At 25.9% G+C, this 19,874-nt stretch overlaps 1 protein-coding gene across 4 annotated transcripts in view; it reads left to right on the forward strand.

Moving 5' to 3' along the window:
- Nucleotides 1-19,874, forward strand: part of LOC132943936 (acetylcholine receptor subunit alpha-type acr-16-like) — a 228,613-nt gene that overhangs the window by 175,671 nt on the left and 33,068 nt on the right. For all 4 annotated transcript variants that reach the window (XM_061013110.1, XM_061013109.1, XM_061013111.1 and 1 more), the window contains exons 3-6: nt 408-452; nt 11,577-11,686; nt 16,063-16,243; nt 17,222-17,294. In XM_061013110.1, coding sequence (XP_060869093.1) covers nt 408-452; nt 11,577-11,686; nt 16,063-16,243; nt 17,222-17,294 — 409 coding nt within the window. The remainder of the gene's footprint in view (nt 1-407; nt 453-11,576; nt 11,687-16,062; nt 16,244-17,221; nt 17,295-19,874) is intronic.

Raw genomic sequence — 19,874 nt, forward strand, 5'->3', positions numbered from 1 at the left:
TAAAAGAATTATACGCGTTCTTAAGAATATTTTTCTATACATATTCTTATCATTATGACTTATGACAGTGTTTGAATTACTCAGTTGCAAAATTAAAAATACGATTTATTTTTAACTCAACAATTTATTTTCAATTTTTTTTATTTGATTATTTCAACACTTATTGTTGTTATGACATTTAGAGCTGCGTGAAATGACTATTGCTTTGTCATTGCACAGTATATGTTCTTACTGTTTTATTACATTTTTTTTAATGCTTTATATGGAACTTGTTAATATTATTCACTATTTTTACCAGCTCGCGTTTCTTTTGTCCAATACTGTTTGATTACTGATTTTTGTCTTAATTTATAATATTATATAATATACATCATGCTATTGTTTATATTACCATTATACTGTTTTAGGATGAAAAAAATCAAATCGTCATAACAAATGCTTGGTTAAACATGGTAAGTACCTGAATTATTTTAAGTATGTGTAACGTATTACATAGTATATATCCGTTCCAATACATGTGATATTATATTCGTATAGTCTATAGTTTTATTAAAAATTAATTGTATACTTATTGGTTGAATCAATCAAACATTTTCAACATTTGTCAAGAACAAATGCTGGCTGATATTAATAATTATTCTAATTTTTTTCAGTATTAAAAGAAATACACGAATTTAAAATTTGTCTTCTCATAGAACTATAATATTATATTAAACAATTTTAATATGTGATAATTAAAAAATTACATCTATACAACCGTTTGACTATTTTTCTGCTTAAATATCTATAATAAATGGTATTATAAAACCAATAAAGCCCTCATTCTTAATCTAACCACACAGACAAAATACATTCGTCAAGCTTCATTAATGTTGACTAAATGCAGTTTTGTAGTATAATTAAATATTTAAAAGCAATAATATAAATAAACAGCCCGTTTTGTATAACATAAAATATGCATTTTTTGATTTGAAAATTATAGGATTTCTAAAATGTTTACTATAGCGTTTTTAAATGATTCAAAAATGTACAGTAGTCATTATAATTATAATATAACTAAAATTGTATTCAAATGATGGTTAGATTGAATGATATATAAATGTTAAAGTAAAATCAACAGATTAAAGTTTAAATAAAAATGTTCCATGATTTTCATATGTATGGGTATTAAATAACGTACACACAATATCACAATAAAATAATCAATGAAAATCGAATTTGACTTGGAAGGTTGTTGAAAAGTTTGAAAATAATGCAAGAAGTTTTCGTCATACCCAGTTTTTCTTGGGTCTACCTAACCTTACTGTTAAGGTGGTTTGTTTTTTGATAGTTTTTTGTGACTTTCTTGAAAACGACTAGACACTTTAAAAAATTACCTCTTCAAAGTACCATTTGTATCAAATTTCCAATCTATTTCGGGTCTATTAAGGATTTTAAAGCACTCCAGCTACCCATAAAAGTGATACCATAAAAAAACGCATTGCTGTTAAACCAATAGATTCAACTCTCTGTTCAAAAAATAATATACAAACGGTAACAAAGCTTTACTTAAACCTGTTATCCTGATTTTAAATTAATAATCAAATTGCGTTTGTAAATTTTGTATAGCCTTTAAATACTGATTCTTCAACTCGCATTATTATTATTATTATATAAATAGGAGCGTTTCGCTTATCCAGTCTAATTATACTTTGTTTCCAATTATTCTTTTGATACAATTGAATTAAACCATTAAATTAATGTAATTAGGCGATCGGCACATAACATTTAATGGCATTATTACATTAACCAATCCTATATTACTAACTAACAAAACTACAGTGATAAACATTTATAGTTAAGAGGTAGATTTATATATTTACTCATAGGTGTGGAAAAAGGTACTGTAATATGTTTCATTTAAAATATTAGCTTATCGTACAGTAATAATATTTTCTTCTAGAGTTCAATATTTTATACTATAATTTAATCAAAACCAATTAAAATTCCGCCGAACTTCAAATGATCAGTATGAATAGAAAATAAACAATTTAATTTTCATATATAAATTATGATAAACTAGTGGCAACAGTGGTGGCCATAGGGTTATATTAGCAAGATTAAATAAAATAATATATAGGTAACATAGAGGTATAACGATTCACAAATAATAATTAAAAATGCTACTTAAATACTAGGCGAATCGTCGAGGAGAGTTGTTTCTTGTTGAGAAGATTGGTGGTAAAAATAAACAATATTTATCAACGATTAATTTGTAATAAATACAAAATAGTTTATTCAAACGTGACACATGTTGTTAATATGTTCCAATATGTCTATGTTTTGTTTTAATTTTTTTTTTTACTTTAAATTAATAATCTAATACTTACTTGATGAATCTGATTAGGCTATATGGTTAGTGATTAAATTTCATCTTAAAGTAATAAAACATAATAAACATACGTTGATTTAGGATTTTATGAAGACAATATTAGCATATTATAATTATGCGAATAACGTTAGATAAAAACTGTAAGATAAACTAAAAAATTATATTAAAAAAAAAAAAAAAAAAATGTTAACACGCTTATAAAATATTTAAAAAAATCTTTCAGTGTGGTTTACCCAAACAGCTTTGGTAATTACTTTTTTTTAATTATAATATTTCAAAACCTAATAATTATATTGGATAACTTCAGTAGTTTCGGCAACTTTTAAGAAGTATAATAAAGATTTTTCAATTTATATAACTTCAAGAGCATCCACAAAAGAAACAAAATAAACTAGATGTGTAATATTAGATAGTTGCATACCTACCTATCCTACGTATTTTAATTATATGTCATTAGATATTAGGTGCTTATTACTGTTTTAATATTTTTAATTAGGTATTACTATATTCCTTGCAACTTAACAATATGTATAAGCTTGACGGCAGATATTTCTTTGAAATTGTTATTTTATACTATGATAATAATACGAACGACTAGATGGCGACAGCGTTAGAATAAAAATATAATACTTCATGGTTAATTTTAAAGACATTTCACGAGTCTAGGGGAGTCGTGTTACAGCGACTGCTGACAGCAGATCTTTTAAAATAAAATTGAACCAACCTCAATCATGTTACTAAAAACAAAATCCTACCAAAGAGAATGCACTTTAGCTCTTCACGTCTAATCAAAACTCTTCTGCGAACCTCATAATATAATAATATACAATCTGGTATTCCACAAAGAACAGTTATGGCTTCCCCCTAGGTTTCACAATCTCGTGTTATATTTATCAGCCCGACCAATCCTTAAAAGCACCCAGGTCGAGGATTATGCAAACGATATGGCGGTCCCTATACCAGCACGGCAGCGTCCCACAGGCGTAACTCAATAACTGTTGTCGAAAATGTACAATCACAATAAAGTGACAGACTCGTGCGATATCCGGCATCAAATGATATAAATATTGAACCAAATATTTTGTGCTCATGTCCATTCGCTAGGAATCGTGCGATTCCCACCAATGTAACATTAATTCGTTAACGATATATTATATAATTTGTTTTATTACCTATCGTTAAAACATAAAAACAATTTGTGCATTGATTATAATATTATATTACTATATAGTATTTGGTTGGTCGTAACTTAATAAGTCATATCATGATGATTAATTATGTACTGTAATGTTTTATTCTAGGACGATTATTCATTTGGATCCCTTTTATTAAGTATCTATTAGTTATTATATGCATAAAGAAATATTGATAGTTTGATTATTTAGATTAAAAGCCAGGCTTGAAACCGATTTTGAATATTAAAACCATCAACCACAACCAAAAACAAAATAGAAAAAAATCAATACCGATATCCAAAATCGAAATCAAAATCGGAAAAATTAAATACCGATATTCAAAACCGAAATCGAAATTGAAAAAAATATTTTTGGTTTCAAGCCCTGGCATTAAAAGCTCAATACAACAAATACGTGTAGATTATTAATCAATTTATGTTTGTTGTACACATTTTGTACAATATACTGATGTGATTTGAATTTTAAAAAATGTACGTCAATACTGAAATAATATATATTTTTGAAGTCTGACATGAGTACAATACTTTATATAAAATATATTAAACTTTCGATACTAAACTGTTACTACATTTAAATTATCTCACTCCGAGTAACCTTTACTGCATGTATAGAATAGTCATTTACAACATCTTCCTGATATTATTATCCTCCCATTTTGGCACAAATCCATTCCGATTGCATATGAATGTGATTTCACTGTCGATTATTTTTGCAAAGTTCACCTACAACAAAACATTTCGATTTTTATTTCCTACTTTTACACAATACTCACATAATATAGGTACCCAATTACATGCCATATATAACATATAATATCAAAGGGCTGAAAGCAGTCGATCGAACTTTTTCTAAAGAAAACATAATATATTTTGTATAAGTTAAAATCCTGAAATATTTTCACTTATATTATAACCCGATATAAAATAAATGTAAAAGACAGCCGCTATACGAGTAGAGTAAAATTAAAACGAGTTGAGAAAAACTTAACCTTAATTTTAATTGTATATTACATCTACTGTATAATATAGCTATGTTGTACTTGTTATAAATATAAAATACTTTATAGTTACCTGTGATTTTCTGATTTATTCAAGGGAGGAAACTTCACTATAGAAATAATCCAATTACCAAGTGTTTCTCCTATTTAAAAAGGTTAACACATCGTGATAGTGTAACAAAAATAATTGAGTATGAATTTATAAACTCCACGAGCTAGTATTATTGTTAAATAAAAATAGTATGAGTTGAATAAATTATACAACGGTATAAAACTCCTTTATTTTACTCATATTTGTATAATACTTTTCAGTCGTACAACATGACATAATATATTATATTACTATAAATCACTCTATAATATAATATATTACGTACTACTTATACTATGGAAAACATGGCTAATAAATAAAAATAAATAATCTTTTTATACCTTTCTGTTACTCCTTAAATAAAAAATTGTTGGTGCTTGAAAAAATATGGTTAAAATAATCCAAGACTATTTATACATGCATATATATATGTATATAATATATATATACACAGTTATTCTCCACAAAATAATAATACTAGTATAATTCATAATTATTAAGCCATTTTTAATTACCTAAAATTGCATTGAGTCATTATAGAAATATTATATTATACTTTGTATTGTTAATAATTTCATTTCGCTTTAACTTATATACTCACTTACACCGTACTTTGATGTATTTTAATAGATCATAATATTCATATTTCATACCATAATGGAATACTGTGAAATGAACCTATGATAGTGGCGTACCTAAATTGCCTATCTGAAACGCCGTGTAATCATAACCGTGTTATTGAAATACATTAAGAAATAACAAGACGCTAATATAGGTAATATGATAATAATATTATAATTTATAAAATGTTTACTTTGGTAGGATATTTTAGTAACATCAACGACAGCAGAATATCGGAGGTTGTTGATAATTCTACGAATTCCACTGTTTAACTGCTTAACTGTTTAACTGGTAGCTTATGATTGCATCATAATAATATTATCGTGTTAAAATGATGCACATTTTTACACAGCCGTTTGTTGTCTCCGTCTTACTATTGCATAACATAGAAAATTTACGCTCAGCAAATCACGTTTAGCTTCGATAGTTTAAAAATTATAGTGAATCGACCCATAATGATACTTTATGGTAAGTATAATATTATCTGTGGTTGTGTGTGGGTTTTTTGGATAATTCAATTTTTTGACAAATTTTGCGTGTATAAAGTATCATGCATTTAAAATGCTCACAACTCACTTGAACTGAATTGAATTGAAAACTGAATTGTTATCGTAAAAATCCACATACACACACAGATGTTCACTCTAATTTTTAAACTAAATAAGCCAAACTTGACCTGCTGAGCGTAAATTTGGTATGTTACGCACTTGTGTAAGACAGAAAAAACAAATGTCTATGTAGCGTCCTCTCAAATGTGCATAACTTTAACACGATAATATTATGCAATCATAAGCTACCAGTTAAACAGCGGAATTCGTAGAATTATCAACAACCCCCAATATCCTGCTGTCGTTGATATTACTAAAATATCCTACCAAAGTAGGTAAACATTTTATAAATTTTAATATTATTATCATATTACCTATATTACATATTATAATATTAATATATGATAATATTATTTATTTACAATGAAAACATTAAGACGATTTTCAGTCGGCACATTTTAGGTACTTAAATAATATAATATTAAGGTTTATATTATTATATAATATAATATTTATATTTATAAATATTTATACTTTATTATTATAATCCATTATCATAAATAACTACTTGATTTTCATTTATAATATGTAAAATATATAATTAAACTACTTGAAAAGGAATCAATTTAAAAAAACGTCGATAAATGTTTCGACATTAGAGTTGGTTTCTGGTAGACAGTACTATATAATCGGAACTTACAAAATAAATAAATTCCCGGTTTTTCTAAATCATTAAAAACTATACTGCATAATATTGTATTGTTGGAAGCAATATTGATCTCATATATTATTCGAGTAAGATTAGAATCGTTAACTCTGAGGCGCAAATAGTTGAATAAAATGAGACACAAGATTTATAGGAACAATATATTTATTTATAAACAAACAATACACACAATAACAATTTATTATGATGAACAAGACAACTGTAGGTTGATCCAATCTTGAGAGGATGGATCGCGGGGGCAGAAAAAAGGTGGAGCACATAAGGAAAATAATACGCCGTCCAGGACCGGTAAAAAAAACTGGTCACTAGGTTCGGAGAGCACAGCGCCGGCGCGGAGGTTGTGCTTAGTTTTTACCGGTCAGTGGTCGCCTCTAAACCTAGCGATCAGTTCCTTTACGAATCCTGGGCGGGGGATAATTTTCCTCCTGGTATTTTCCACTTTTTTCTTCCCCCGCCATCCATCCCCGCAAGCTTTAATCGGCGTCCACGTCCCAGTGACGTCTGCACGCGGTGCGTAACGTCCACAGTCGCTCACGATTATGTTATTTTGTCCACGCTTTGGGGCCAAGTCGTCGTGGTTGCATTCAAACATTTTTATTAGTGCAGAAATTTTATTGCCCTTCTCCTGTCTTTGAACCTTCAAATCAACTGCAGCCATTATAATGTTGCTGTAGGCTCACTGTGAAATAAAAACGTACTGTTAATAAAATTGATTATTAATCCGCGTAATATAATGAATTATTTATTCGTATGATTGTCTTGAGATAATACGAACCGATTTTACTAACTGTAATGACACGAAAAAGTGAAAGTGCGATAAATAATAATACAATATTCTGCAAAAATATGCGTCACGAGATACGATACGAGAATGGTAATATATTTCGTTAATAATACGACGTTAATGACTTTATTTACGGATAAATGTATTAAAATAATTATGTTGGCATGGCATTGTGTATATTTTATTCGGCCATAATTATTATTATTAAAAAAAACAAACAAATAAATAAAAACATTTATTCTCGTGCAGATATTTTAGGATTCACAGTTGATATTCTGAGCGAATCGATGAATGTATTGAGTTTAAAACTATTTATGTTTTTTTTTTGTTTCTGTATATACATACGATACATAAAGTAAAAAGGATTTTTCGATATTTAACTTCGAGGGTGGGTTCTGACTTCTGATGGCAAATTGGTTTTACTTGGTACTTTGAGAAGGGAAAAATGAAAATTCGCAAAATAAAATAAAGTTGGTAAGTGGATGTTGCACTGCTGTACAGTTACAAGTGGGACACTGTATAATGGATGGTATTAAATTTGAATTCAATGATATAATATCATTCTATACGAAAAATGATTTTGAGCGGTGACGGTTTGTCAGTGTGGATATTTTATATTATATTTATAATGTTTTTACTTATTATTAATACGGTAGCCGTTAAGTTGAATTATTATTATTATAAAAATACAACAAAATAACTAAAATCGTTATTCTTGGTTATTTAATATGAAATTTTCTCCAAATGTCAACGTAAATAACTATAAAAAAATGTGTTTTATATTTTTGAGATTTTTTGGTTACAAAATAGCGTATTTACGTGGAACCTTGTTGTAAGTTTTCAACCCTTAGCTATAAAAGTAGAACATTTTATACATTTTGAACTACAAAATCATTTTTAAAATTTAAAATTTGATAAATGTTATCAAAATTCGAACTTTAAATACTTATAAAAAAAAATAGTGCCTATGTATTTTTAATATTTTTCAACTGCTATTTGTAGCAATCTATTAAGATCTGGCCACAGTGAGGTTTAACAGAAAGATAAATGATAATCGAAGAAATACATTTATTTACATACTTATAACTAAATAGGTTGAGCTAAACATTTAAGATTTATTTTAATAATTTTAAATGAAGAGAGAAAAGAAAAAAACAAAAGCTTAAAATAAGATAGTTGATTAGTTTTAAATGTTTATTTGGTAGATAAATATTTTATTTATACATTTTAATTTAAATAATGCATACTTGAATGTACCTAATTTAAATAAGCTTTAGGTTAAACAAACATTAAACCAAAAAAACATTTAACAACATCATGGCTTGACAAAAAAAAAATCACCATATATTACGCATATAATAGTTAAGTTATAATGTATTATTTTATTTAACGGTTATATAATATAATTAAATCAAAGATTAGTTACCCACAAAATGTAGCATGCTACTATAGGTAGGTGCCACAAAATATAATATCTATGATTTCTGAATTTTCTTTGCAAAGGAAATATATTATCTATAATAGCATTGCTATATTTATTTTTTTCGTACACTTTATTATTTATCGTTTAATTATAAAACTTTCTAATACATTCGTGTTTAAAACATTTTCATGGAATAATAATTAATAGTACTTATTATAGATCAAACTATAATAGGCCCCGCGCAATTATCAGTTTTATACGATCGGACGGAAAAAACACGAAACTTGACCGTCGACTTTTGCAACGAAATATACTATCTCAGGCCTGATTAGTAATGAAAGATAGATAAGACCTTAAAAATCGAAAATAGAGATAAACCATGCATAAGACCCGTGCGGTGATCTAGTTTCATTTCTGATCGGTATTGTGTTTACTGTTTATCGGATTAAGATAGAGTGTCTTTTAATACCGTGGTCCGTTTTGTTTATAAACAGTAAGGTGTTTACGGACGTCATAAAATCTGAACCACGTGGTTGTCAAATCTCAGTGAATACAATATTAGGTATAAACACACACCTATCAGCATGTTATTGGAAACATGTCGAGACACTGTTTACTGAGCGTTTAGACTCGATCACATGACATATTACGAGAAGGTTTCTCGTGGCGCAATTTTTTCTGTGCTTTGTAGATATTTACAATATAGTTATCAGTTACTTAAATTTTAAGTATCTTTCGCGTTTACAGTTTAATGTTTTTCTATTGTGGCACGATTACGCAGTTTATTTATGATTTGTCGTGTTGTACACGTCACTCACGAATCACCATCGGTTATGAAATTAGATCTGTAATAGAGATCAATGCAATCTCAGATTGAAAATGCCAGTGAATAAAACAGAACAACCAACATCATCAGCATAATATAATATAATGTTCATAATCAGTTGTGCGATTGAGAAAAAAAAACTATTGAAATAAATTCTTTATGTCGACCAACCGACCCTAATTTATGGAAAAATAATTCATGTATGATTGCAATTTAGAAAATAGTATTACAAGTAGGTAATCAAAAATCAAACTTCCGTGAAACTTGTTTATGATAAATTTATATTTGTTTTATTCATTTATCTATTTATTTACTTACGGTAAATTTATTTTTAATTTTTTGCATGACATAATAATTTTTTTTAATGGTTTTAACTTTTAAGCCCACTTCTAAGGAGAAAACTATTTATTTTGTACTACGATAATACCATGTTTGTTTTCGAAAAACGTATTATTTGGGTTAGTGAAGGGGCTCAAATAGTTTTATTCAGCATATACGTAATCCAACGAAAGTCTAATGTATGAAATAGTACTTTGGGTTAAATACAAATTGCACATAAGTCACATTATTTGTCGATAAAAATGCAAAAACTAGGAAAATGAGGTCAAAACCCATAACACATAAGCTCCGAGTTTGTTTTTATAACTTGATGATATATCGTTTTAAAATTTGAAAAGTGTCACCTTTCTAAACACACTCTCTTACACCTCTAAACATATTTGGCCAAGAGGCTCGTCTAAAATGTAATACTCCCGTATTTTCACACTTTTATACTTTTATACTTTAGCTTCCAACTTTTTAAATATATTGATTATTAAAATATATTAAGTAGATAATACTACTGTATACTTACCTACTATATTGTTAAATTATCTCTGATCTTACATTTTGCCCATTTCGTACTTAAAACTGGTAGTTTTATTGATAATACAATATGAATGATATAAATTATATTTGTTATAACCGAATAAAATGTGATAATTATTGTGAATTAAGTATTAAGTAAATGAAATGAAATGAAATGAAATGTGTTATTGACATTAGTGATTATGAAATAATACGTATAATACGTAAATTTCACTTTTCCAAAAAGTTAGAAGCTAATTATTATAACTAATTATTTCTATTAAAATATTACTCTGTTGGTTTATACAAATATAAAATAATTAAATTTTATATAACACTCGTCTATACGATAAAAATAACTAATTAATATTGTTTTTCGTTAAATAAAACTTATCTGATACATTTATATAGGTACCAACATATTTTAAAGTAAAAATAAATATAACCCAATTAAAAATAAAGGAAATTTGATACTTTATTTAATGGAACGTAAATTCTGAAAAAAAAAAATTATTATATGTGGGCACTAAGCAATGGGTTAGAGCTTCATCAGATTAATATATTTGACATAATCTAGCTTTAAAAATAATTACAACTTTTTGTTCGATTTGTGTTCTAATAAATATTAACAATTTAATATTTTTATTACAATACCAATTTGATTTAGAACTGTCATAACCATTACTAATTATGTATTGAAATAACATACATTTATAAAATAATATTTTAAGTATATTGTAAAAAAACTCTGCATAGAAAACTATATTGTAAAACATAAAGTAAAATATATTCATCTCAAATGAGAAAATATCGTTGTGACAGCAATACGCATAACATAATTCACGGTTTCCCCTTTGAGAAAAGTTATACGGAAAACTAATTTCTATGTTCTGAAACAACCTGTGAAAGCTTCGATTTAATCTGGTTTTGTCATTAGAAGTATCCCAGTAGAATATAGTAGGTATAAAAGCTCTCTGGGATCAACGGAACTCAAGTAATTTTAGGTTTTGGACAGAATAGTTTGTAGATATATCAATAGTTTTAAGGAATCTGAGCATTTCGTATTTAGGGTTAGGTTAAAGTCAGTTGTTTATAATGTTATCAACTATTCATAAAAAAAAAACAAATTATTTTCTATTATTATAGGAATGGGTGGATTACAATATGAGGTGGAACATTTCCGAATATGGTGGTGTCAAGGATCTCAGGCTCAATCCAAACCGACTGTGGAAACCAGACATACTCATGTATAACAGGTTAGTATTTAATTGTATATAGTTTTTGAAAAAAAAAATGTTACTCTAATGGACAGCTCTCATTAAAAAAAAACTAAAAAGGCATGATGAGGCAATCAAGGGTTGCTAATTATTTCGTATTTTTTTCTCGTCCAGCTGCAGTGGCCAACAATTTGTACAGCCTGAGTATAAGGCTGCCTTACATAATATTATCATAATATACAACTCTCTACATAATGATTTTTAACTTAACACGATAATATTACATATTTCTTATACAATGCTTAATCAATATATTATTATAGCAACCAAGCATCGGTGTTAATAATTAATTACGTATAATCTCACAGATATTAAAAAAAAGAAAAGCATTATATGAAACGGAATTACAATTAAATGCTTTTCCAGCAGTAGGCACCTGATTGATTATATAAAATGGCTCATTTTCTAAATAACATAAAAAATTGGATGAGTATTATATTTGTATTTTATTATGTAATAATATTTTAACTTTGTTATTTCAGGTTTTTTACAGTTGTTAAAATGCATAATACATGACTGGAGTTACTTATAATTACATATTTAACATTGTTTGAACTTGATTTAAACATATTAATATCAACTTATGTAATATCATACTAACGATATTGATATTCTAACATTAAATATAAAATAAATAACTTATTATTTATGTACTATAATATAGTTTACTCGTATCTATGTATTTTTATTTCCAAACAAAAATAACATAATATGCTCCCTATAAATACAACAATACAATATACATTATAATATTATATTATGTACAGCATAATATACTATTTATATTTTATAGGTACCAATGATATAATTTAAGCTACATGTACCCAATGTTTGAAATATTAAATTCGCATTCACATACATTTAATTCAACAATATTATACTATTAAAGGCAGCTTTTTGTGAAATGGAAAAGAAATTTAAGAGAAGCCTTATTTCAACTAATATAATTCAATATTATTCTATAAGAATTTTCTAAGCTGTATACTGTATATTAATAATAACTATGCTTATAAATTTGTATTGCCATTGGGTAAATGATTAATGTGATAAGATAAAAAACAACTACTATATAAGGAACTTTCTAAGGATGATGACATTTGAGATAAGTATTTAAGGAAAATCAATATAGAGAATGTAGCTAAGTGCTGTAATTTACTTACATTGTCCTCGAGACGTTACTTAATGATGCGGCTTTTGTTCACAAAACAATTTACAGGAGAATTAAATACTTTGAATACTTATAGGCTATAACTAAGAACAATCGCATTTAGGTACTTATTGCAATATTCAATATAATTTTATTTTCTTAACTATTTTTTTTAAACCAGTTCCTTCATTTAAATATTCCAAACGTTATAATTTAATCAATTAAAATTATTCTATAATAGTTAAATTGATCTATATTTTATTTTTATTCATCTCTGAAAAAGCAGTTTAGTATGAAGTCAATTCGTTAGATTAAGTTATTAATAAAGTGTACTTTTTCCATTCAAAAGTCAGAGAAGGTTTTTTCCCCCTGTGGTAAACTCTATATTGGTTCATGCTATTGTATTATATTTATTTATTTACAGTATAGAGTTATTACTTATTAATAACTAAAATCATTATAAAATTACATTTTTGTGTAAATATATTTTTTACAGTTCTAAAACTTCTTAATAATTTATTTGCTGTATGAAAAATAATCTTAGATTAGGTTAGACAATATATGCGTAAAAATAAAAATAAAAAATATTTACAATTTTTTCATTGTCGTGTCAGATTAATATCTGATTGAGAAAATTGGTAACCGTTCAGTAAATGTTCTATATACAATTATACAAATACATTTCTAGCCTACAGTTTGTATCGCCCAACTACATAATATTAAATTATGTGGACAATATTAGACCAAATTGTATTCAAAGTTTAAATTATAAGTATAAAAACATTAAGAGCTCGCCTTAAAATTTAATTCTAAGCAAGTTTAGAAGTCATCAAAGTAATTTATATCTCATTTTTCTAACGACAAAAAGTTTCATTCCAAAGTAGTTTGCCAAGAAGTTGTCGAAAACAGTTACGTTTTGGTGGCTGGATCTCCACTATTATTCCTTCAATTATCAATCTAGTAGAGGATAAGTGCTATTTTTAAAAATAAATATGAATTTTATATCTAAAATTAACAGTTATATCCGCTGTTTTCTCTATTTTGCGAATGATCTCTTGTTTCCGGATCAATATAAATTCTGAGTGGTTACAGTTCTGTGAATGTATGCCTAAGTTGAATTAATTTAATTTTTAAAATTCGCAAAAGAGTCTTACGAAAATAAAATCATCATTGTTTCACCTAAAACAGAAATATATATTTTACAACTTCTAAAATTACTTTAGATGTAAATTTAAATATTTTATACCATAGTTGTTTCATTTAGTTGTGTCACATTTTACCATGCAAATTGTAGGTAGTTTTATTTCACTAAAAATGTATTTGTAGCTTCGCGTATTGTACCATTACCAAATTAATATTACTAGTAAGTATATAATACATTTAAAAAGGAAACCATTTACAGTAAACAGAAAATGAGTTTAAGCCTGTAACTTTAGTAAAAGTACAACTAAATTTAAAACAAGGGTGAAAATAATAAATTCAGAGATAAAAGCATTTCAAAGATGAGTGGATTGACGACGATATAATGCATTTGACAACTCCTAGGACCTATATAGACAGAGTCTTCAAATTGATTGATCTTTGTTTAGAGAGTAATGATTTATAGTTGGGTCATATTTTATAACTAGATACATAATTTCGAATAAACGAGTGGGTACTTTTAATGGGTCACTGTTGGTCTGTAAATATTTTACTAACGACTAATGAGATGGTTATCTTCATGCATACCACGGTCCACGATGTGGTTTTATAGTCACAATAATTACATGTGTATCTTTAAGATTGAAAATTATGACACTATGAAAAATCACGTTTAGTTTGCTAGTGTTTACCAAGTCTAATGATGGTAATGGCCGACAGGTATTGTAGAAGGTATTAATTTTCATCACTGAAATTGTATTTAGGCCTAGGTATGTTGATTATATTATACAATTCACATACCTATTTTATAAACGGAAATTAATTAGCAAAATAAAAAGTGGATACAAAATATGTACATAATCCGACATTTTGATTCAATTTCAGCCAATGATAAATAATTTGAATTTGGTCGTATTCTTTTCAATCTGTTAAGATGTTTAAAACTTTAAATACAGAATATAAACACGTTTTTTGCACAAGTATCGTGTTTTTTCGGTTTTTTTTTTTCTGAAATTCAGCACAATTATTGAAAATATTATACACGCTATTTTTACATTTCGTACGATACATTTGGTACATTTGGATATAAAATAAAAAAAAATATATCATAACAGATTAAAATATCTTACACTATTTTTTAAATTATACGAACTCTTAAATCACTTTGAAAAATGTTTCATAATTTATTTAATGATTTTTAGAAATTACATCTGTAATTACCTATTGAAAATACGAGATTACATTATTATATATAATATTTATTATTTATATCGTTACAAAAGTACAAAAGTAATATGAAAATTATGTAAGGAATAAATAGGAACATGTTCGTACCCTATGGTTGTTTACATCTACGGTTTTCATCTATGGCATTATAGGTATAAATTATAATAGATAAATTCAAATTACTTATAAAATGTTATAATATTAACATCAAAAAACATTTAAAGGTTATATTACAATATTTTAATGTAGTTAGAAAAACATATTTACGGTTAGGTATGTGTGAAATTTGATATAGGCTTTCTATACGAGTTGAATTATATATAATATATTTTATAGTTACTAATGCGACAATGTTTATTAAATTCGTGTACCTTACAGTTGTATATATTTATTTATAGTTCACAACATAAATCAATAGTACTATAATTATTTATATCCTTTGTTCACCACTAAAATAAATTTAATTAGCAAAAATACTCGCTTGTCCCGAATCTACATATAGACAGTTGGAGAAATATTTAATGAGTCATTATCTCATAGTTATATTTTATTATTAATTAGTGTTATGTTTTAATCACTAATTTTTTGTATTTAACCATTTATTTGAAAACCAATATGTTGCTAACCTACCTACCTATTTTATTCCATCCGTTATAAAGTATTTCTTATTACTGCATTTTCACTATTCCAATGGAAAAACAATCAAATCAGTTACGTCATAGACTTCGATATTTAGTTAATATTTAGTCGATCATGATTATTAACAATGTATTCGTTATCCTTATTTTTAGTGACCAGAGATTAACTAAAATGTATCGTGTTTTTTTCTTAATGCTTACAGTGCCGACGAAAAATTTGATGGTACTTATCAAACCAATGTGGTAGTGAGGCACAATGGTACATGCCTGTACGTGCCACCTGGTATTTTCAAAAGTACGTGTAAGATCGACATCACATGGTTCCCATTTGATGACCAAAATTGCCTTATGAAGTTTGGTAGTTGGACATACAACGGTTTTCAGGTAAACTCATTCATTTTCTTATATGCAATTTTGTATTACCAATATGTATAGGTATCTGTAAATATTTAATATTCAATAATATTATTATTTAAATTAATTTTTTCTCGGATTTTTATGTTATCTATTATTGTTCTGCATTAAATGTTTTTGTTACATAACCTACTTATAATGGTCAATAATGTTTATTTCAAGTTTAATTGTATAAAAAATATAGTAAAAATCTTAAACAAAAAAGTACAATTGTTTTCATTAATTAAAATCGCTTTTTGAGCTTATATGGGAAAAAGGTCTTTATAACTTGTTAAAAATCTCTTTTTTTATTTCTTTTGTTATCAATGAATTTGCATTTTTATTACACTTTCATGTTGCATATTATACTTTTCATTTTTTATGCTTTCGTTGAATGTACCTTTTTTAAAATTATAATTACGTTCAAAACCATCCGAAATTAATGAATAGATTATAATCATCTAGGTACTGACAAATATTACAGAATGATAATTTTTACAACTTAAAACAACTAATATAATATATATTATTATTATTATTATATATTTATTTATATTTACATGTGTTTCAAATATAAATACTCTAAAGGTACGTGTTTGTTAAATAATAAAATATCAATATTGTAACGTTTTGAATTCATAAGAAAATCAATTTTAATTTATTCATTTTCATTCAAAAAAAATCAGTTCACATAGGTACAAATATTCAATTATTTCCTTTAAAATTGACATCCCATTGAATTTCTTTTAAATCGTACTTACAGGATATTTTTTGTTAGGTATTAGAAGTTGAAAAAAAAAATAGTAAAGTAGTATACTGTGTTGAATAATGTACCAAATGAAAATATGAAAATATAAACCAATAAGATCGGTAATATTTAGGTATATTTTGTTTTATTTTATTAAATAATATGTATATGTCATTTTTTTGGTGAGTGAATTAGTTTATGTTTAAAAATTATATTTTCAGATTGATTTAGTGCTCAAATCAGATGGCGGCGATCTATCGGACTTTACAACGAACGGTGAATGGTATTTGCTAGGTAAATATTTAAAAAATCATTATCAATACATTTATTTGTAAATAAATAACTACATTTTTGATACATATGATTTATGTAGTAATAATTTCAGTCACTTAATAATGATACTTAGTGAATTTTACAAAAAAAATATGAAGTATGGCCTAAGTCAGTCTAAAATATTATAGACTATCAAACAAAATCTTTTCGTTAAAGTACCCATACGAATGAGTATAAAAAATATATACAAATATAAAATAATGTATGGGTTTTATGTGACCGTATCCTACATATTTGTAGAAATATATTTATTATACTAAACTTTATATTTAATAACTACTTTTATTATTAAATTATAGATTATATTTATTTCTGAAATATTAAAAATGTCGTCAGAAAAGCTTAAAACTAAAAAAAAAAAGCAAATGGTAGAATTCATGGCTACGTGTACCACCTTTTTGGAAACACTATAACGTATATTAATTGTCAAATAACAATGGACCCATTAAATACGACACGGTCGTATACTTAATAGGCTCCAACGTTGTTAAATTTATAATTATACAATTTTTAAAATAACACAATCAAATGAAATGTTATTGGTAAGCTTAAAAAAAAATCATCCGTATTTTAAGGGGATAAATTAATTATTTGTACTCAATAATCAGTGCCATAATAGTCATTAGTCAAGTATTGTTCCATTTTAAATAAACATTTTCTAAAAGATATTATTATAATTTATAACCAATTGAAAATTAAAACATCAAAATATGTTTGTGAATTGTATAGGTATTTATAATTTTAATTGAATATTTAATTGAATCTCCATTAATAAAAGCTATTGTACGTTTTATGGAAGTTCTTTGGACTGCTTATTGTTCCATAGATTCATTTTATTTTGATAATCAGTTTTTATAAATTTCATAAAATTCGGCATCATTGGACAAAAATAAAATAAATTTAACGTATGGACTGTGGAATCGTGTCGTAAAAAAAAGTAACAACTTAAGTACCGTACATCCGTACACAATCGTACTATAGTAAAAAATATACATTTGAATGGTATACGTTTGGTATAGATAATCAGGGTTAAAAACTGAAAATCTTATATTATTAATACCCATGCGAACGAATCGATGAAGAAATAGATATAGGTACACTATAGTTTTTGGATTTTAACTTCTTTATAGTCTTAATATTATAAATCATAGCGCGCTAATCTCATGTTTAAATGTATGTTATTCGTGTTAACAAACTACAAGGTAGTTATTTTGTGTATCTTCTCCAAAAAAATTGTTTATTGAGTATAATAAATGAAAATAGACATAATTCTGTGTCCTTATTAGTGAGATACTGGGATCTTAACATTTCGCCGAGCAAAAATCTTTGAAAACTAAATAACATTTACAGCAAAATTGTGAACATTAAAAATATAACTATAAATAATTAAAACGTCTGTAACCACTATGTCCTTGTGAATATTTACATTTATCATAACATGTGTTTATTTTAACTCTATCAAAACATTTCACAGTATTTACGTCATATTAATCTAGTAGGTAACTAAAATAACCTGTTTAATATGATTTTAAATTATAGAATATAACAGTCAGTTTTAATATTTAAATAATTTTCTAGGAATTTAATATTCTTTATATATTAATCGACTGTAACATGTATTATTTTATAAATAATTTCCCTCAAACAATAACGAGCATTTAATAAAGTATGTGTATTGTGTATGTTTCATTGTTACCTATGTCATTCACTCATACCATGTTTCACAAATCATAATATATGTGTATATATTTATTTGTTTATTAACGCATTTAAATTTAATATAATACTCTCTCAACCCCAAATATTCCGGTAATATCCAAATGCAATGAAAACAATTTCAAAAATGTATGTAATATAAAATATAAATAGTTAAATAAATTTTTTTTTGTTAAATGTCAAAATATATTAGGTAGTCTAATAAAATAACTGATTTTTGAAAATTAAATTATAGTAAAACTAAAATATGAAAGAATTAAATAAGATTAACTTTTTAAATTTTAATTATAATGATAATTAATACATCAATAAAAACTGAAAACTGATTGAAAAAAAATCCCTTTTTAATGAGGTTTTTTAGTATTTTTTTTTTCATTTAATAAAGATGCATTGAATATTATTATGGTCTAATTTCTTCTATCTGATGGAATGCAAATTTAAAAATAATATTTTATATTTATAATAATTTGTGTTTTAGTTCTTAAGATATATACGTACACAAATCGGTTTCGATTGTGAATAATTTATTTTAAATTACAGTGTTATTTTCTTTAAAAAGAGTAATTCATACAATATTCATAATTCAGTTAAATTTTGTTAATTTTTTTTTACTAACCTTTTTGAAAAGAAATTCTATACATTGGTTTATAACATTTTTAAATATAGAGTTTAACAAGAATAAATCGCCATTTTTTCTTTTAATTGAGGCAAGACACATTTTTGAATACTTATAATTTATTCTATTTTTACTAAACGTATAAATGATTTTAATTTAATCACCAACTATTTACGATATTTGATACTACCATGAGAGTCTTAAGTCTT

The sequence above is a fragment of the Metopolophium dirhodum genome, chromosome 4 (genome assembly GCF_019925205.1).
Source record: "Metopolophium dirhodum isolate CAU chromosome 4, ASM1992520v1, whole genome shotgun sequence".
Taxonomy (NCBI): Eukaryota; Metazoa; Arthropoda; class Insecta; order Hemiptera; family Aphididae; genus Metopolophium; species Metopolophium dirhodum.